At 45.6% G+C, this 21,012-nt stretch overlaps 2 protein-coding genes across 3 annotated transcripts in view; one reads left to right on the top strand and one right to left on the bottom strand.

The window, feature by feature from the left end:
- Window positions 1-21,012, bottom strand: part of LOC105477724 (synapsin II) — a 196,703-nt gene that overhangs the window by 18,403 nt on the left and 157,288 nt on the right. For both annotated transcript variants that reach the window (XM_071092228.1, XM_011734382.2), the window contains exons 6-10: window positions 11,944-12,006; window positions 11,398-11,540; window positions 6,563-6,637; window positions 5,383-5,485; window positions 3,968-4,117 (exon numbers count right to left, since the gene is read on the bottom strand). In XM_071092228.1, the coding sequence (XP_070948329.1) occupies window positions 3,968-4,117; window positions 5,383-5,485; window positions 6,563-6,637; window positions 11,398-11,540; window positions 11,944-12,006 (534 nt within the window). The remainder of the gene's footprint in view (window positions 1-3,967; window positions 4,118-5,382; window positions 5,486-6,562; window positions 6,638-11,397; window positions 11,541-11,943; window positions 12,007-21,012) is intronic.
- LOC105477719 (TIMP metallopeptidase inhibitor 4) lies at window positions 13,808-19,624 on the top strand. The gene is made up of 5 exons (XM_011734381.2): window positions 13,808-14,018; window positions 15,234-15,331; window positions 15,781-15,895; window positions 18,220-18,344; window positions 18,975-19,624. The coding sequence occupies exons 1-5, from the start codon at window positions 13,880-13,882 to the stop codon at window positions 19,170-19,172; spliced, it is 675 nt and encodes a 224-aa protein (XP_011732683.1). The 5' UTR covers window positions 13,808-13,879; the 3' UTR covers window positions 19,173-19,624.

Here is a 21,012-nt window from a genome sequence, read left to right as displayed (position 1 = left end):
CAATGTGGTAAAAGGGAGACGGTGTCTGAAACAACTTTCCAATAATCTTTTGGAAAAAGAGAAATTGATGGTGGAGAAGAGAGAAGATACTTGAAAACAAAAAGGAGATAGAATTTAGGTCACAAGTGGAGGGTGAGCCTTCGAGCAGATTCATGTGGGTGGAGGTGCAGATAAGTGGGTGGATGTGATAGCAGGGACACGAAGGTAATCTAGTTTGACAGTTCCATAGTCCTGGACTTATGATGGCTGAAATGTCTGCTCAAATGTAACCAATGAAAATGTGCTATTATCTAGAGGAAATTGGAAGTGGGAATATGACCAGTACAGTCATGGCTTTAAGCTCAAGTTGTGGAGTTTTGACAACTGTGGCTGACTGTTGGATGTCTTCTGCCTTCTGGGTGGCCTGAGGTCAAGGCACAAGGCTCAGGAGGAAGCTCATAGAGGTTACCAGAAGATACCATCTGAGAAATGATGACCTCTGAATTCACTCATTATTTCAATTTAGAATATAAACGTTTTGGACAGCAACTTTAAGTCCGAAGGCTATTAACTAATTTTAAGCACACACTCTGCATTTCCATGTTAGTCAACGGAAATGCAGATCAATAAGGCATAGTCCTTGCCCGCAGGGGCTGAAAGTATTTGAGAAACATTTGCTATATTAACTTAATCATGTGTATAGTAAAGAATTTGGCTTTGCCCTAAGAGAATTCTGGCCTTTGTCTTTGGCTCCCCGGAAGTAACCTCTACACTCCTGGAGTTTCTGGAGTGATAGGAGTGTCTCTTGTCACTCACAGTAGGTCCCTCAGGCCACATGGTATTATCCTGACCTCCAAGGAGGGAGGAGCCAGAGGCTGAGTTCAACCAGGTGATCAATCAGTCATGCCTACATGACGAAGCCCCAGTAAAAACTGTGAACCCTGAAGCTCCGAGGAGCTTTCTCAGTTGTTAATACTCTATGCATATTGTCACATATCAAAGCCAGGAAGGGAATGAGTCCTAACTAATGGAAGCTTTGTGTTTGAAACCCTCCCAAATTCTGCTCTACACATCTTCCTTTGGCTTAGTTTTGACCTGTATCCTTTCTCCATAATACACTGTAACTGTGAGTATAATAGCTTTCAGTGAGTTCTGTGAGTTCTTCCAGAGACCTGTCAAACCTGAGAGTGGTTTTAGGAACTTCCTGAACTTTCAGGTGATGTTAGGAGTGAGGGTCTTATGGAGACTTCGCAGTTTGGCTAACTTCAGACTTTGCAGTTTGGCTAACTCCAGGTATTATGTGCCCTTAGAATTGAAAGGGATCTAGACATCATCTAATTCAACTCCATTTTATAGGTGAGGAAACAGAGGTCTAGAGACGGGAAGTGACTTGCCCAAGGTCACATAATGTTATAGCAGAGTGAGGATTAGCCCTTATGTGTCCTGACTCCCAGCATGGTATGCATTCCACAATATCCTTTGGATATGAATATAAGGCTGAGCAAAAAAAAGCTTATCCTTGAGTCAAACTGACTTTGCTACAAGGAATTTCTGAAAGAGATGCTACATTTAGGGACCTTATCCCTTGCTATGTTTTCTGCCTTGACACTGACGTATTGTAGATTTCTCTTACAAAATGTTCAAGCTACAACATTTAATGTTTATAAAATAAGGGGCTTATACCAAAGAAGGGCTAATAATGCTTTTTTGTGGGGTAGAAAATTTTGTTCTGTAAATTATCTCTTTGCTTCGTAACTTTTATACTTTAGACACCATTTTGTATAATATGGATTGTCTTGCTACAAGGGATCTTAGTGTGTTCAACCTTTAATTTTAGACACAAAGATGCTGAGGCACAGAAATGGGAAGAAACCTACCCAAGGTCACCTGGTGAAGCAGTGGCAAGGGCAGGGCTAAATGCAGGTCTCCTGACTCTTAGCATGGCCTTCATTTTAGTTCAGAATGACTTTCCTTGTAGAGGGTCATGAAAGTTTACACATTTTGTAAGTACTTAAGGGCCCTTCACAGAATCCCAGAGCAGCCCATTCTGTCTGGGTAATGTCAGGTTCTCTTACCCTGTCATAAATTCTTTAAGATACTACCAGATGTTCTCTGTTTTTCTTAGTATTAAAGGGAAGAAGGAACTCCTTGTCACTCTTCTGCTACAGCAGGGACAAGCAGTAATCTGGTTTGCAGATTCTCTCTCATTATCTAGTGTGGACTAAAGGGCAGAACTAGGATTCACATATCTTGATTCCATCACATTTACAAAATCATAAAATCTCACCATAGGCCTGATTTTTTTCAACCATAAAAATCTTTTTATCATCTCTAGTTAAATATAGTAATTAAATAGTGGGTTTGTATCTCTAACAGGCAATTAACTTTTGTTTTCCCAGTTACCCTACTGTGATTCTCTAGTAACCAAAACACTCATAAGAGCTAATACATAACAACATACCATCATACAGGGCTATTCTCAACTCAGATACCCAGAAAGAGTCAGGGTCCACATTTATCAGCCCAGAAGTTCCCATTTATCAGGATTAGTGAAGATGGAAGTATTCTACTCAAAGAAATTTTCAGAGCACAGAAGGTCTCTAGATATCAGTGGGGAAACTTGAGATCCAGAGAGGGAACTGACTTATCAATTGTTACACTGTTTTATGTGCTGGTCACCAAGCCAATAAATGAAGAGTCTAGGATTCAAATTTGGGTAGTTCTCACTTCACAGCCCACACTCTGAATCACTATTCTATTCTACCTCCCTAACTGTTTAAAGTTGGATTTTGAAGGAAAGCTATCCGAGAGAATTCTCATTTATAAATAATAAAACTTGAGCCCAAGAAAGGCTAGTCATTTCCCCCACAAACTTACACAGCTATTTAGAGGAAGAGCTAGACTTAAGATTCAGTTTTTGATTCATTGTCCCAAGTTCTTAACATTTCATAGTATAAACATTTAGTGGAGTTGGGGATACTTTTGAAAGATGAGATACCTCTTGCATGGGAATAAAGACCTTTTCCTGCCACAGGGTCTGATGTTCCACAAAACTTCAGTGTGGATTTCCCACTAGACCTGCAGCTGGAATGCTGTTGCCATGAGTGTGATTGGCCGACTGAAGAAGGTCACTTCTCTCTTAGGAAGGAAAGATTTCTAATTTGAGTTTTGCCTTGTCACTCTCTCCCAGAATGAGGGACCTGATTCTCCCCTTTCCAGACCAGCTTATTTCTCAGAAAGAGCCTTCCTTATTTACAAAGATAGCAGGCTCGACACAGTGAAGCAGTGAATAGACAGTAAGTGATGTGACCCAGCTCTTCCTCAAATACCTCTCAGTTTATTTTATTTTTTATTTTATTTTATTTTTTTTGAGATGGAGTCTCACTCTGTCGCCCAGGCTGGAGTGCAGTGGCCGGATCTCAGCTCACTGCAAGCTCCGCCTCCTGGGTTCACGCCATTCTCCTGCCTCAGCCTCCCAAGTAGCTGGGACTACAGGCGCCCGCCACCTCGCCCGGCTAATTTTTTGTATTTTTTAGTAGAGACGGGGTTTCACCGTGTTAGCCAGCATGGTCTCGATCTCCTGACCTCGTGATCCGCCCATCTTGGCCTCCCAAAGTGCTGGGATTACAGGCTTGAGCCACCGCGCCCGGCCATACCTCTCAGTTTAAAATCGGGAGCATCCTGAGTCCCAGGTGAAACTGGCTCTGGTTCCCTGGAGACTTCAGGTTCAGAGGAAAGAGATCCAGTGCTCCTCTGGTTAATTATATAATTGATATTGCAGATTGCTGAGAAGGCCCCTATAAGGGGTGGTGAAAAATAATCAGGCCTCCAGGGGAAAGGGAAGGGAAGGAAGAGGGAGATGTCTCCTTAGATCCCATTTAGGCCTGTGGGCATCTGGCCTGTACTCCATTCTTTAGGCCACCAACATCTAGAGCAGTGGGCTTGGGAATGGTTCTTGGCTCTGCTATGTCTCTTCCTAGCTGCTTACCTGTGGCTGCTGGGTTGTTAGGGGTCTCTGAGGAGACAGGGCAGGAGTCCTGGACAGCAGCTGGTTCATCTTGCTGATGACTAGTTCGGTGATGAGTTGCCTGTCCTCTACCTGATGTTCCCCAATCAGTGGCATGCTACAGTCCATGACCTGGTGGGAGATGTGTCCCAGGTGAGGAAAGGGGTCTGGAAACATAAAAGGCCTGGTACAATCTTTCAGAATGGGTAGAAATTAAGCCAGCAGAGGTGGATTGGAGATGAAGCAGGAGTTCTTGTCTTCAGCTGGAAGTATGATCATTTGCAGAAATAGGATCTTTGTCACTTCCTTCTACAAACCTTTGCCTCAGGTCTTTTCCCCAAGCTTTACCCGTGCCAGGGCTCAGTGAGACCACAAATTGCTGAATGAAGGTAGCCAGAAGAGGTAAAAAGCAAGGAGAGGGTAGAGCCTCAGGGCGCAAAAGTTTGCAGGCAGGGAGCAGGCAGATGTGAAAGACATCCCCTTAAATCTCTGATTAGGAGCATGCACTTTTCATCTCTGTTACTTTTCACCCACAGAATCTCTATCTCTAAGCATGCTCTGCTCACTAAATGACCAGGTTCATCCCTCTGTACCTGAACTGGGATGCCCTCCCTTCTCACCACCAATCCTGGTTCTTCCTGTACCTCAAGGCTCAGATCAGTGTTTTCCTCCTTTAGGAAGTGTCTGCCTCACAGACTCCATAGTCCAACTTTCTCAATTATGGATGAGGAAACAGAGGCCCACCTAGCAAGGAGAGGTGTGACCATTCAGAAGGTTACAGACCATGCAGGAAATGAGAGAGATTCTGAATTTGAAGGCTACTTTGGGCTCCTGACACCAATATCCTGGAAATACCACCAAACTCTTAGCAAGGAGTCTTTCCTGCTCCCAGCCAGATTGGGTAGGAATGTGTGTGAAGGATTCATACTGCCACTGGCTTTCCTTTAAAACAGGAAAAGGGAGTCAGCAAAGTTGTGTTAGAGGACCAGGCAGAGTAGTGTCTCCAAGGCTCAGAGAGATGCTAAGAAGAATGTTCTGCATCTGGTGCCCGGCTGAGACACTGATTCACTCTGTGGTCTTGGGAACATGTTCATGGTGTTAGGCCTCAGTTTCCTCACCTGTAAAATGAGCAGGTTGGACAGAATGACTCCCAAGGGTGGCTTTCTGAGACAGAGAATGGTAACATCACTACAGCCTTCCCAGAGGAATGACTAGTATCCCAGGAACCCATATCCAACATCTTTTACTCCTGGCTAGCAGGTTGGAAACAATAGCTACCCACTGATCTTGCTGGAACATTTCCATGGTTCAGGAGGCCCTAAATTAAAGGCAGTCTGAGCTGCCCACATAGTTCTTAAGCCTTGGGAGTTATCTCTTACTGCTTGGTCCAGACTTACCTCAAAAATGTAGTCTTTCCCATCTTTGCCATGTACAGCTTTGACGGCACAGATGTCCAGGCCGCCAAACATCTCAGAGCAGGTGTCCACCCACAGTTTGTACCTGGAGGTGATGGGGAGGTGTCCTGAAGCTGGGGCAATTCGCTCACCACAAAGCTCGCTTGCCGGTCAGGCTCTCCTTGCTGCCTCCATCTCTCCCACCTCCCATCCCCACTGCTCCCTCCATCTACCTGCATCAAGCACATACCCTTATTTACAGTGCCCTCCTCCATCTACTTTCCAGATCCTACCCATTTTTGCAGACTCAAAGCAGTTCTCACCACCTCTAGAAGGCCTCCTTGGCTATTCCAGCCCATGCCAATTACTCCTTCCTTGGAGCTTCTATGGTATGTACAGTCATCTTTTCCCATAGGCTGTTAGAAGAAGCCATGCTACTTCTTGACCACTTGCTGCTTAGAAACTTCTTCCACCAGATACTCTAGGTCATCATCCCTAAATTCAGCCTTCCATAAATCCCTAGGGCATGGACACAATGCGGCCAAATTCTTTGCTATGGAGTGGCAAGTGTGACCTTTGCTTCAGTTCCCAACAAGTTTCTTATTTCCATCTGAGACCTGTTAGCCTGGCCTTCACCGTCCATATTTTTATGAGCATTTTGGTCACAACCACTTAACCAGTCTCTAAGAAGTTCTGAACTTTCCCTCAGCTTCCTATCTTCTTCTGAGCCCTTCAAACTCTTCCAACCTCTGCCCGTTGCCCAGTTCCAAAGCCAATTCCACATTTTCAGGTATCTTTATAGCAACACCTCACTCCTTGATTAGTCTGTTTTGTGTTGCTATAAAGGAATACTTGAGGCTAGGTAATTATAAAAAAAAAAAAAAAAGGTTTATTTTGGCTCATGGTTCTGCAGACTGTACAAAAAACATGGTGCCAGCATCTGCTTCTGGTGAGGCCTCAGGAGGCTTTTACCTATGGTATGGCAGTCTTTATCTCTATCATCTGTCTTTATCATCAGTCCTGCCTGATCTTGTTAAATGGGATACTTGGGCCTTTTGTAAAACGTTTTATCTGTCCTGTTTGCTCCGTGACTCCCTTTGGACAGAGCTTAATTCCTAAACTTCTTCATCTAAGGAAGTCTCCCTCTCACTGGGTTGGAAACTGGACTTCTTCTCTCACTCACCTGTCTGACATGGCGATCTGCTCCAGCATTGCAGAGCCAGTGTTCGTCTTCCAGTTCCCTGAGATCGATGTCCTCCTGCAACAACATCCCACCAGGATAGGACAGGCAGTGAGCCATACCAGCAAGAGGAGGGCATGAAACTTTCCAGAATTTTAGCTTTCTGTTGCTTTCCACATCTGCTTCTCCCACAAATAGCCCAGAGGTCTGTCTGCTGAGCTCAGAGCCTGGGTGCCTCTGCCAAATCCCCACCTGCAATACCCTCCTCCTCTCTACAAGGGTCTTGCCCAGACGGCTCTGGCTCCACAGAGCCTTCCCTGATCTCTCAACTGGATGACCTCTTACTGTCCTTAGAACTCCTATAGGACTTTGCTTCTGCCCGATTTTCAAACTTAAATCTACTTTTTATTTGAGTTATTTGATCTGAGTCTTAAGTTCAGATTTTTCCACAAGCCTGAAAACCACTTGAAGGTATATATCATGTCTTGTGTTCCCAGAAGACTACCCATTCAGTATCTATACTGACTCAATACATACAAACTGAAGTCCATTGATCCTGAGAACTCCTGCAGGGTTCTTTATGAATATCTCCGAATGTCTTCCTTACTGGCTCACTCATTCATTCATTCAGTGTTAATTTCTGAAGGCCACTATAATACTAGCAATGTGACTCTGGGCAAGTCAATTAACTCTTCAGGGTTAAGTTGCCTTGTCTGTCAAATGCAGCCGATGGCATCAAGCCATCAGCCTCTTCTCTGCTGTGCCCACGGCACCCTCCATTCATGAATATGTGTCAGTGTCAACTAGTCGTAGACTAAACAGGAGGTGGATTACTTGGTTTCTGGTTCTGGATTTGCTCTTGATGGGCTGGATGACCTTCATAGAGTCATTTCGCCCCTCTGAGCCTGTTAACTGTTAACACAGGGCTGTCAGAAAGACGAACTGATACAGGTTTAAATTAACTATGAACACCCAAAATATGTCTTTTTAATTATTAGCCTTCACCCGGACACAGTCAAGAGGAAGGAGATGGCCTAAGGGACAGAAGAGTCCTGCTTACATTGTTGACAGAGCCCTTCCTGTGCTGCCCTTATCATGCAGTACTGTTAGAGAGTGGTCTCCCCAGAGAGCTGATTTCAGACACTGAAGAACCTAGATATATGGCTCATTTTTCAGAACCACGAGGTGGCCCCATGAGTTAACGAACAAGGTCACAACAGTCCTTAAGCTTGAACAGTACTGACTGCTTTCCAAGGTGCCTCCTCACCAAACCCCTCATTTCAAACCCCCTATTGTGAGTAGGCTGAAATTCTTGCCCCTGCTTGAGTGATAAGAAAAATAAGACTCAGAAAGGTTAGAGGACTTGTCTGAGATTATATATAGTCTAAATAGGTATGAGATAAAAGTCCAGGAATCTTGGTTTCCTCACATGATGTGCTTTTCCCTACACTCCAGTACCTAATTCAGGAAAGGCAAAGAAACAAACTACTGAGTGGCTGGCAAAACCTGAGTAGAAACACAGAGACAGAATCATAATAAAAATAACTCTGTCTTCTTAACATTTGTGGTTTACAAATGTGTCCCTGTGACCAGACTGCTCAAGGCAGGGGCAGAGAGTCACTCACTTCCATGTCCCCAGCACAGAGCCATGGCACGTAAGAGAGTCTCACAAACTTCGGATTTGTACACTGACTCCCACGATTTTCAGGTTGCATATCCAACTCAACCTGAGCCAAAACTCATTTTACCATTCTATCTGTAGGTGTTAACTTTCTTCCCGAGATGTTTCCTTGGTTTATCAGGATATTCCTACTGCCTTGATGCATAATACAATGTGAAACACTGTTTCATCTATAGGCTTATTTATTTCATTAGTAGTAATATTAATAATTTTCATAAACTGAGAAGGCTTCACTTCAAAATGAGAAGTTTCAGTAGTAGAACATTTCAATCACAAATTTTGAATGACTTCATGGCTGCCCATCACCATACCATATTATTTGAAGGACTCACTTACATAAACGCTTAAAATAAGAAAGTTAGGGCCAGATGTAATGGTTCATGCTGCAATCCCAGCACTTTGGGAGGCCAAGGCAGGCAGATTATGAGGTCAGGAGATCGAGACCATCCTGGTCAACATGGTGAAACCCCGTCTCTACTAAAATACAAAAAATCAGCCAGGCGTGGTGGCGGGTGCCTGTAGTCCCAGCTACTCAGGAGGCTGAGGCAGGGGAATCGCTTGAACCAGGGAGGCGGAGGTTGCAGTGAGCTGAGATTGCACCACTGCATTCCAGCCTGGTGATAGAACAAGACTCTGTCTCAAAGAAAAGGAAGACACTGAACCCCATATAATTGGTTTCAAGCCAGTCCGATAACCTCTATGACTTTTTCAACATTTAAGATACTAGAAAAAACATTATATAACCCTGTTGAAGTTAATTTATAGGTTAAAATCCTTTTTGAGTGGATAATAACAACATCCTTACATTTGCATGGCACTTTAAAGTTTGCAAAGCTCCCCAACACTTCACACTGTTCTCTAACAATGGGATGCAAGGCATAGATCCATATAGGCTACCTGAGGCATGTGGGAGCAGAGGGGACACTGAGAGGCCATTCTCTAGACCCAAAAATCATCTGACCTCCACAGCTGACCCACATTATTGCCTACTGCAGATGGAGGCAGGAATGGTACCTTCTTCACACCAAAGTGGCTGTCTCTGGATCTCCACGGAGATTGCTGGGGTAGACAAAAAGAATCCCAAGCCTGATCTTGGCTACTACTAAGTCAATTCCTTCTTCTGAGAGCAGGAATATAGCCACAAGTTTGGGGAAGAAGTGTGATGAAGAGAAGCTAAGAGGGCCTAAACATTTCTCCTTGCACACAAAAAAGTAAGTAAATGTTATCTAAAGTTTCTCTGGTCACCCACCCTTCATCAATGTTTTGGAATTCTCTTTTTTTATGCTTCATTTTGAGTTGTTTCTTGAAACCCTAACCCTTAAAAATTAGGTGTCTTCTTTTAAGGATCAAGATACTTTTACCCCACTGTTGTTTAATGTTTTGTGTTTATTTAGGGGATTTTAAAGTTATAGGATAGGTAATCTGCTTTCCTAGGTGCCTGAACATATATATATTTTTTGCTTCTTTTAGCAAGTTTTTATAATGGTTTTTAAATTATTCTGTCTTAGATTGTGCATATTTCTTTTCTTTTTTTGAGACAGGGTCCTGCGTCACTCAGGCCGGAGTGGTGCAATCACAGCTCACTGCAGCCTTGACCTCCCAGGCTCAAGTGATCCTTCTACCTCAGACTCCCAGGTAGCTGGGACTACAGGCAAGCACCACCACACCCAGCTAATTTTTGTATATTTTGTAGATAATGGGGTCTTACCATGTTGCCCAGGTTGGTCTTGAACTCCTAGGCTCAAGCAATCTGCCTGCCTTGGCCTCCCAAAGTGCTGGGATTACAGATGTGAGCCACCACACCTGGCCACATTGTGCATATTTCTAAAGCAATCCTGAATCTTTTCTGGAAGCAAGAAGACTGTAAATATAAAGTTGTAAACTAAAAAAGTACAAATCTTGACAATAAAGGTAAAATAAATTCTATGCCTCAGTTTTCCACAAGGGTTCTTCCCTGAATACTTATTGGTGCTTATTAATGTTCCTGCTGCTATACAAGGTAGTGGAGATGCAGAGATGATTCTATCATTCTTGCCCACAAGGAGCTCAGAGTCCGGAGGAGGAGGGTGACACAAAACACATGTGCGGCAAGGGCTAACCAGGAGGTGTGTGAAGAAGGGTGGTATGGGACAGGAGTGCAGGGAGGGGGCCTATGTCACTCTAGGGGTGGGGAGTGTAAGTAGTGAAAAGGTGGGTAAGAGAAGAAAAACAGACACAGGTGGGGAAGGGAAAGGGAACGCTGCTCAACCTTGAAGTCTGCTAAAGTCCCAAGTGACCAAGATCAAATCTATATATTAATAATGTTCTTTCTTTGTAAAGAAAACACCACTGTAAACTTTTTTAGTGGGGGATTAATATTTCTAAAATTGGAATTACAAGCCACTTGCATTTTATGCATATTATGGAAAGTCAGGTAGTTTTGAAATCTTTTCCTTTACTAAATTCTAATGAAGGAAATTTTTAACTTTCCATCCTGGCAAATGGACACAGTTATAGAGAAGTCATGCACTGGGCTTTTAATGCCTGTAGCATTTTCAGTGTTGGGTATTTACATCAGGAACTTTTTAACTTCGAGCTGTGGCAGTCTGGGGAAGCCTATGGATTCCTTCCAATGAACACAATATATAAGATGTGTAACCATATAAGACAGAGTACATGGGATCCCAGAGCTACCCAATTAGAGTTATCAAAAATATTAAACAAATCTGTGATTAGTAAAATACGTGTTTCTTTCTAAATAACAGGAGGCAGTGGCAAGTCTAACAACTACCATGATTTTAAAGTAGGAATGAGAATAATCCATAGAGATATCTGTCTCAATTATAGTAAGATATAAGAATATCAGTGATCGCCTTTAGTGACAAACTCCTATGTACAGATAACTACTGTAGTCTGTTGTCTCTGTTCAAAATGAAGAGAAAGCTAAATTTCCTTTAGAGGCAAGTGAAAATGAATATTAATGTATTTTCTCATCTTAGTTCACAGACCCCTCCTCTGACTTAAAAGGAATCCAGGTAAAAAATCTCTGACTTAAGTGGCACCCTCTCTCTGTTATCTGCCTATGGGCCAGAAGAGGTTAAACTGAGAGTTGGTTGCAATGTGGAGGCTCAGATTTTCCACTGTGGTTGAGGAGAAAGCATACCCCACTCTTACTTACATGTAAGCCTTGTAGTTGTTGCCGATCTTCTGGACCCGGATGTCATACTTGGAGTCAATGAAAGGCTCTGCAGTGGCATAGGTCTGGGTAAGAGCCACCACACTGGCAATGTCCTGGAAGTCGTAGTGGTTTTCCACTTTGACCTAATGTTGGAGCAAGGCAGAAAGGGGGAAAGGGAGACACACACATACACACACTGAGAAGTCACAAGGGCCCTGAGCCTCCAAACCCACGAATATGTATCCGATCCAGACACTAATCTGGGTGCCACATCTTCCCAGGAGGCCCCTTTTCCCTAGCTTCCCTTCCCAGAACTCAGGGGCCACACTTGCTGCAAAGGACCCAGAGGACCAAGCAGGTGGCTTGCATTCTGCTTACTGAAAGAGGTCTGGTTGGGTGACACTCATGGCTTTAGAGGTGGCAAATCATCTTCTCTTTGGAAAGAATTCATCAGTGACAGAGGGAGAAGAGCAGTTCACAAATGGGCGCTCTGAAAACTGCCCTTCTTGGTTCAACCCTGAAGTACAGCAGGCCTCTCTGCCTCACCTTGCCCATGCCTGAGTGAGCGTGGCCAATCTTCACCACCACAGGGAACGTGGGCAGTGTCAGCTGAAATCAGAAAAGAAAGGAATAAACTGTCAGAGTGTGCCCATCTCTCTGTGGAATCCTACAAATATTTTTCTTGGGAATGCCCTTGGGAGGGTTCTTTAAAGAAAGAACTAGTCCAATCTACTTGCTTTACTGATTAAAAAACTGAGACCCATGGAATGACAGTGACTTTCCAGGGTCACACAGCATATTACTGACAGTGCTACAGGAACCCTGTTCTCTTATTTGGTATACCCTACATCTTTAAAATGTATCCTTTGAAGGAAATAATGTTGACCCTGATGAAAAGTCAGACTCCTATGGGAACTAAGATTTGAACAGATATTGGGGATATCTGGCCTGATGATTTCAGAATTCCTGGTTGAGGCCAGTCAAGGCTGGAAAACAGAACGTCAAAGGGCTTTAGAAATCACATAGTTCAACTCTACTTTATGGAGAAAAAACTGATGCCCAGAGAGGCAAAAGTCACAAAGCTATAGTGACAGTCAGAATTGGAATCCAGCCTCCCACTATCCAGTCCAGCACCACGTGGAAACATCCCACAGCAATAATCCCATGGAGATTTGGGATTTGGAGGCTTGGAACACTACGCTCAAACAGCAGACAAGGCTCTGGTCACAGTCACCCCCAAGTCCCCTGCTTCTTTGTTTTCTCTTTTTTTTCTTTTTGAGATGGAGTCTCACTCTGTCGCCCAGACTGGAGTGCAGTGGCACAATCTCAGCTCACTGCAACCTCCGCCTCCTGGGTTCAAGCCATTCTCTTGCCTCAGCCTCCTGAGTACCTGGGACTACAGGTGTAGGCCACCATGCCTGGCTAATTTTTGTATTTTTAGTAGAGATGGAGTTTCACCATGTTGGCCAGGGTGATCTCCAACTCCTGACCTCAGGTGATCAACCCGCCTTGGCCTCCCAAAGCACTGGGATTACAGGTGTGAGCCACTGTGCCCAGTCTGCTTCTTTGTTTTCTAAGCTATCCCACCTTCTAGAACATGACATAGTCTCCAGTGAGAAGGGACATGCAATAAAAATCAGTGTAGCCTAGGGACTCAAGAGGGCTTTGAGGTCCAAGGTTTGCTCTAAGTGATGGGACACCTTGTGTTTTGTACCCACACCAAGAGTGCTGTCTCCAGCTATCTGGAGAGTCTGAGGCTCTGGGAGTGAGAAAGGGTTTCTAAAGCACTGGCTGCTTCTTTGACATCTCTCCCCACCCCCCAGGCAACAGAGCCAAGACACACACACCCCAACTTTCTCTGTCCTGTTCTATTACTGTTTGCTGTTGCTTTGGAGCCTCATAAATAGGGCATTGAAAGCACTTCCTGCAGCTGAAAGAAGCCCTGAGTAGCTCGTCTCATTCCCAGCGTGCAGCTCAGCAAGGGGTCCGTCCTTCTCTGTCACTGTCTCTTTTGCCTGTTGTAATTCTGTCTGCCTCTCTGGGACTCTGCCTGTCTCACCCTTTCTGTCTGTGCCTCTCCTCACTCTTGTTCTTTCTGCCTGAATCACAGCCCTCAGTCTTTCTGTCCTCATGCATTTGTCTTTGTGGCTCTTTCCATTTTTCTGCCCTTGACACCATCCCCTCTCCCAGTGCTTTCCCTTTACTTCCAGAGCGCTTCATGACTTAGGCAGGGAAACAGAGGCCAGGGCCTCTTTCCTGGCTTCCCTCTGCATCTTACTGAGTATGCAGGTCGGAAGAGCCTCGGGTCCTGCCGCCGCGGATGGCCTAGAGCCAAAGGAAGGCGGAGCCCATCGGGGCGGGATTGGCCCTCAGGGCCACCTCATAAAGCCTGGGGCGAGGGGCACGACGGCCTTGGGAAGGAGCCCTGCTGGGGCTGTTCGGTCTGACAGACCTCACAGGCTCAGTCGGGCTCTACAGTGTCATGCCTGGGAGCCCCCGGCCCGCGCCGAGCTGGGCGCTGTTGCTGCGGCTGCTAGCGTTGCTGCGGCCCCCGGGGCTGGGCGAGGCATGCAGCTGCGCCCCGGCGCACCCTCAGCAGCACATCTGCCACTCGGCACTTGGTGAGTCCGAGGTCCGCGAGGTCCACAGCAGGGGGTGGTTGTGGGGGGATTAGTATCTGGCCAGCAGTAGACCAGGAGTCCAGAGGAAAAGGGAGGAGCTCAAATTCCGACCGGTTGCCTCTTGCTGAGGCTGATAGGTCGGGAAGGACCAGGCGCCATAGCAACCTTGCAAGCGCAGAACCTGACTGATTCATAACGAAATGAAGATTGCGTCAGGGACTTCCATAGCGACGTCCCTCACTCTGGCCATACTGCAATTATGGAGTGTCACTGAACAAGGTGTCACTGGAGCTATCTGATGATTATTCTGAACTACTGGACTGGGGACAGAAAGGGGAGGGCAGAGGGCTTGCATTATAACTACCGGTGTCTGTCCAGGCCTATAACTGAGGTTGCCACCAAGCCCCTACCACAACACACACGTTCTGTCCTTTCTTTTCCCTCTGCCTGGAATGCCCTCCCTCACACCCCTAAATTCCTGGCAGACTCCTACTCATCCTTCAAGGTCTAACTTAGGTCTCTCCCCTTCTCTGCAGGCTCCCTGGCTCCTTGGTGCCGCCTCAGCATCTAACCGTCTTAGCGCTCCTACTATGCTGTGCTATTGTTCTTTACAAGTATGCCCTGCACTAGATCAAGAGCTCTGCAGGATGGGGACCCTGTCTTAATCACATCTATGGGCCTAGTGCCTAGTGCAGGGCCAGGCACAGAGGAAGAACGTCATCAACAGTTTTTGGTTATTAATGCTCAAATGGCAAGAGATGCAATACCTCAGTGCAGGGTCAGAACATTTATGAATTCAATAAACATTTACTAATGTCAACTGTAGGCAGGCTGAGAGGCCTTGACCACAGCAATAAACTTCACACCAACTGCCCTGAAGAGGCTCCTCCTCCCTTCTGTACTCTGACTCCTACCCTGTGCCCCACTGCACAAACGGCTATGGAGAACTAGAGCTCTCCAGACTAACTGGTTCGAAAAGGCAGAAAGAGCTTAGCGGTTATAGAACCTAATAAGCCTGAGGGGTTTGGAACTTCCAGGGACTGCAGAGGAGGTGTTTCCAGGTCCCCCTTCTCACACATCACGTTGCTCACAACCTGGTCACACCAAAACCAAGAATTGCCCTATACACTTCTTCAGGGACCCTGGATCATCCAGACCTCAGGTGTATTGCCCCCACCAGCTGCTAAAGGTTCCCTCTTTTCTCTTCCTATGCAGTGATTCGGGCCAAAATCTCCAGTGAGAAGGTAGTTCCTGCCAGTGCAGACCCTGCTGACACTGAAAAAATGCTCCGGTATGAAATCAAACAGATAAAGGTACATGGGGGCAGGCTGGGATGTGTAGCCCCTAAGGCTGATGGAGGAAGTGGGGTCTGTGTTCTGGGAGGGCTGTGTTCAGGTGGCCTGGCTCAGTGATCCTTGGGTCTAGATGCTGAAGTGGAACTGGATGAGATTTGGAGGCAGAGCCCGTAGAATCCCAGGGATATTGCAGGGGAGGGCCTCTGCGTCCATCTGGTCCCACAGCTGCTGGTGTATGGTGCCACTACAGGTACCTACTGGAATAAACCAAGGTTTAGGTGTTTTTTTGTTTGTTTTTTTAAGACAGAAAATAACCCAGTAGGGACATCTGAGGGCACAAAATCCTGAACTGGACTTCTGCTTAAATATTTAGGCTGAGAAATGAGAAATTTTTGCCTGTTAATATATGCAGTACACTCACTGACTCAATATTGCTTTTTTTTTTTTTTTTTGTAATTGCCTGTCAGATGTTCAAAGGGTTTGAGAAAGTCAAGGATGTTCAGTATATCTATACACCTTTTGACTCTTCCCTCTGTGGTGTGAAACTAGAAGCCAACAGCCAGAAGCAGTACCTCTTGACTGGTAAGTTAAAGACCAGCAACTGGCCTTAATATAATAGATTCTGCCCTAGGGAAGGTAGTGAGAAAGGAGCCAGGGTCTTCCTTGGGCAGCAGGCTGAGCCAGGTGGCATTTTCTTGGGCATAAAACAGAGCTGTGTTAGTGACAGACAACCTCTGAGTTGGGAGGAGCCTTGTAACCTCCCTTTAAATGTAAGAGTTCTCATTACAGTGATCCTGGCTACTGTTTCACTATTTTAAGGACAGGTTGCTCACCCAGCATAGAGCAGCTGCTTCCATTTTCAAATAGTTTAAATTAGTATCAGATTTTTGGCAAAGTCAAAATCTCCTCTCTAAAACTGCTCCTTGCAGGTCAACTCTGCCTTTTCCACAGGACCTAATAGGAAATTGAGTCTAACATAGTTCTGTCTCTGTGAACTTGGGCCCAGGCAGGATTCCTCCATACTGAATTGGTTTGGATAGAACAGTTAAAGAATCACACAAGTATATGACTCCATAAATGAATGCAACATTAAATTATTTTGGAGTTCAGGGAATAGAACTGTTTGGTAGCTGTGAACTATCAGGGAAGCTTCATTGTGTAAGTGGGATCTAAACTGGCCCGAAAACACAAAACAATATTTAGAAAGAAAGCAAGGGAAAGAAAAAGCACAGCTGTGGGGGAGGGAATAGGTGAAGGGATTCCACTATCTATCCACACATTCAGCAATGAATGACCACTTAGTTACTGCCATGCCTTGGCCAGGAGAGTGGAGATTCAGTAACAAGGCACAGTCCTCAAAAGAGTTCACTGTCCAGACATGGCTCTTGATGAGTCATAGGCACTGGAGGCTACAATGATAAGGGCTTCCCAGCTCTGAAGATGTGAAATTGTGCAGAACTGAGGAGCTCCTGGATGGGACAGGCAGAGGCAGGACACACTACTGAGCCCTGCAGTTCCCAGGTCTGGCAGACCAGGCCCTTTCAAACTCTGTTATCCCACCTCCTTCCTAAGCACCTACCCTCTGTGTGTCTAGCCTGCTGCCAGGCATGGAGGTAAATCAGGGGAAATGAGGAAACATGTTCTCTGCCTTTGGGGAGGTCAAGTCTAACTGAGGGTGGGGATAAATGACAAAAAACTAGTCTACGGAAAAGTTATCAATGGCACCCATGTCCTACAGGAGAAGGCACAAGCTCCTCTGCCTGGTGTTGAAAGCTCTTTGTGACCAGAACACTGCTGCCCTCTCTAGCATTGTCTTCTGTCATTTGTCAATGTCAGTTCCCAGCCCCTCACTTTCCCAAGAGCTGAACTCAGCTACCTGCAGTTGCAGAAGGTATGCTGCCAGGCTGTGTCCCCCTGCCTCTGCACAGGATAGATGCAATGACAGGAAGCCCTTCCCCCAACCTGTCTGGCAGGTGAACTCCCACTCATCCCTTCAAGGTCCAATGCAAGCACAGTCTCCTCTGATACACCCTCCTTGTCCCACGCCCCTTCCATAGATGGAAATAATTGTATGTTCCTTTGTTCTTATACTGTACTTTGTATAGAACTGCACGATAGTGTAATTTCCCCTGCTTATCTATCAACCCTACTCATTTGTAAGCTCCTTGGGAGCAGAGATCCTGTCATTTTTATATCTGTATTTCTGGTACTAGATCACAGTAGTCACTCAGTGAGTAAATGATTGAACGACTAAGGTTCTAAAAGAGGTATGGGCTAGGTGGTCAGAGATGGCTTTGAGGTGGCACTGAAAGGGTCTTTGAAAGGCAAAAAGGAATTTCATAGGTAAAAAGGGGGAAATGTCCTATGGGGAAGGGGAAAGACTCACTAACCTAGAGCAGGAGACTGGCCTGTGCAGATACTGGGAAGGACTGGAAAGGGGGAAGGGGCCTATTATTTACTGAATATCTTCTGTGGGACCACAACTGTGCTGGGAACTTTATAGACATTCTCTCATTTAATCTGACAACTTTATAATTTTCATTTTCCAGCTGAGAGGTTATACAACTTCCTTAAGATCATTCAGCTAGTAAATGACAGAAAAGAAAGAGGGGGGGTCCTACACAGACTCTGACTTTAAAGACCACATTCTTCTCTCTGTACCATGCTAAATGAAAAGGCCTTCACCAGATCCCATAACTCTGTCTCATACAAATATAATCTGTTTATCTTTTTGCTAGAAAGATTATAGTAGTTTTATTTTTTGGTCCCTTTATTGAGTCCCATGCCACCACTGCCACCAAAAAGTCACTGGGGAGGCTGCAATTCTGGGCTCTTCAAGAACCTGGGCCCCTGGAGCTCCGGGAGAAGAATCCTCATGCTTGACTCTCCTCCATCTCCCCTTGAAGGTCAGGTCCTCAGTGATGGAAAAGTCTTCATCCATCTGTGCAACTACATCGAGCCCTGGGAGGACCTGTCCTTGGTGCAGAGGGAAAGTCTGAATCATCACTACCATCTGAACTGTGGCTGCCAAGTAAGGGAATGTCCATTTCCTAAGTCTTTAGGGATGGGGGAAGGGTTCTGAGCCTTCATTCATGCATGAATTTATTCACTTACTAGACTATACTTGAGATCTGCCATGGATCAGGCACTGTATGAAGTTGGGGATGAGAAAGCAATATAGTCTATAGGCCCTGATCTCAAAGTACTTACACTTTGGCTGGGAAGGTGGCCATCATAGGAAGCAGAACGAGATAACTGTAATACAGCCACCCTTTAAAGACAGTCAGTTCTTTGCCAGCCACTATAATAGTAAATTTACTGTAAATGTTTAATTTAGTCTCCAAAACATATTTGTGAAGAATTAAGATTTCCATTTTAAGGTGAAGAAATGAAAGCTCTGGGAAGTGAAGTGACTTGCTCAAGGTCAGTGGTAGAGTAAGGACCCTCAGAGCTGTCTGATTCCAGAGATGCCACTAAGTGGCAATATTGAATACGGGGAAACTTGGGGAAGGAGAATCCAGGGGAAGATTGGGGACTAGGAAAGGCTTGATAAGACAGGGGCATTTGAGATGGGCTGGCAGGGTATGTAGGAACCTGAAAGGTAGCAATGGAAAAAGAAGGACACCATACTCACTTTAATGTTGTGTGGCCATGACTCTAGATCACCACCTGCTATACAGTACCCTGTATCATCTCGGCCCCTAATGAGTGCCTCTGGACAGACTGGCTGTTGGAACGAAAGCTCTATGGTTACCAGGCTCAGCATTATGTCTGTATGAAGCATGTTGACGGCACCTGCAGCTGGTACCGGGGCCACCTGCCTCTCAGGAAGGAGTTTGTTGACATCATCCAGCCCTAGTAGGGACCAGTGACCATCACATCCCTTCAAGAGTCCTGAAGATCAAGCCGGTTCTCCTCCCCTGCAGAGCTTTGGCCATTACCACTTGACTTCTTGCTGCCAGCTAATAAGAAGTGCCAAGTGGACGGTCTGGCCACTGTCAGGGCAGGAAAGGGGCCATGACTTTTCTGCCCTGCCCTCAGCCTGTCGCCCCTGCCTCCCAAACCCCATTAGTCTAGCCTTGTAGCTGTTACTGCAAGTGTTTCTTTTGGCTTAGTTTCTTTTCTAAAGCCAGGATTATTCTCTTTCCTCCCAAGGAAAACATGTTTTCCTTTGTCTTAATCGATCTGGTAGGGGAGAAATGGTGAATGTCATACATATGAGATGGTATATCCTTGTGATGTACAATACCAGAAGGTGGGTTGACAGCATCATAAACAGACTGACTGGCAGGAATGAAAACAACAACATACTGTGGCTGTGTATCCTCTACTTCCCCTGTCTCAACTCATCCTAATCCTCTGATAGTGTATCATCTGTTTGGGGGAGTCATTTGGGGGACACGGAATCACTCAATGTGAGAGTTAGAATGGCCTAACCTGCCTCCCAATGCTGTTATCCCCTCTACAGCATTTCTGGCAGAGGGTCCCACCTGGTTAGCACCTCTTTGAATAAGAATGCACTTATTGTCTCAGAATAGGTACTACCTCTCCAGGTTAACTCTCCTTAACGCCCTCAACTGATGTCCATAAGGCTTCTCTTCTGTCTCTTTTTGAATTACTAACATCTTCATTCCTATTTCAGAACCTTTTAAAAGCCACAAAGCCTTTTACTTATAGAGTTGAAATCCCCCTTTGTTGGCTTCTTACACCACAGAGAGGTGGTCCTCTCTTGAGGGCAAATTTCAGGATAGAGCACCAGAGAGAAATAGCACAAAGGCCCTTGAGGGGAAAGGACGGTAGGTAGGGAATATACCTGGCAATTGAGGCAATTTTTTTCCAGCGGCCAGCCCTGCTAGATTTTACAGCAGGAAAAAGCCAGTTTTCATCCCCAGAGAGCCCCCTGTACCCTTCAGCTGAGTACTCTCACCATTGTGTCTTGGGCTCCCTGAGATTTCCCAACCAAAGGACCCTTAGGGCTCCTCAGCCTCTGCAAGGCTTCCTGGCTTGCCCTGAAAGGAAAAGTCCTGATATTGGCCTCTAGGATTTATTAAGGACAAGAGCTTAAAGTTTCAGAGCTTCTCCCTGGGGAAGCTCTGGCAAAGATGACAGAGATGGTTCTTTTCAAGACCCAAGGTTGTTTTTTGATATGTGGTGTGCTGCCAAGCAGGGTCATAGACAATGTGTCAGAAGAAGGCTCTTGATTTGCAGAAATGGTGTAAACGGAGACCCCTTTTGGCCAAGGAAGTGGGGAGGCGGGGACAAACATAATCTCTGTTCCACTTGGAATGCTTTGCAGGGAGTCTCCATTGGTGGGTTAAGCAAGATCACCAATTGATCACACCAGCCTGGGGCAGAGGGTGTGGGGACAGGGAAGAAGGGAGTTTGAGCTCCAGGTCCCTGCACAGGAAAAACATTGGCAATAGCCTCCTTACCAACCAACCGTCCCATCTCTCTGCTCCTTCTGACTTACTAGGATGGCAGAAGGCACAATATTAACCCAGCCTTATCACAGTTGTGGAAGCGCCAGGGGAATGGGAGAGTCAGGGGAGTAATAATAGTAGGAGCAATGCCCTACATCTAGTAGAGTGCTTCACACTTTCCCAGAGGCTATTACTTAATGGCTCTCACTTAAATTGTGTATGTACCCTATTAGAGTATCCTGTGCAAGGATAATTATGCCCACTTGACCGTCTTATTGG

Source organism: Macaca nemestrina, chromosome 2, assembly GCF_043159975.1.
Source record: "Macaca nemestrina isolate mMacNem1 chromosome 2, mMacNem.hap1, whole genome shotgun sequence".
Lineage (NCBI taxonomy): Eukaryota > Metazoa > Chordata > Mammalia > Primates > Cercopithecidae > Macaca > Macaca nemestrina.
The sequence above is the reverse complement of the archived record's forward strand: the minus strand, read 5'-3'. Positions and strand labels throughout refer to the sequence as shown.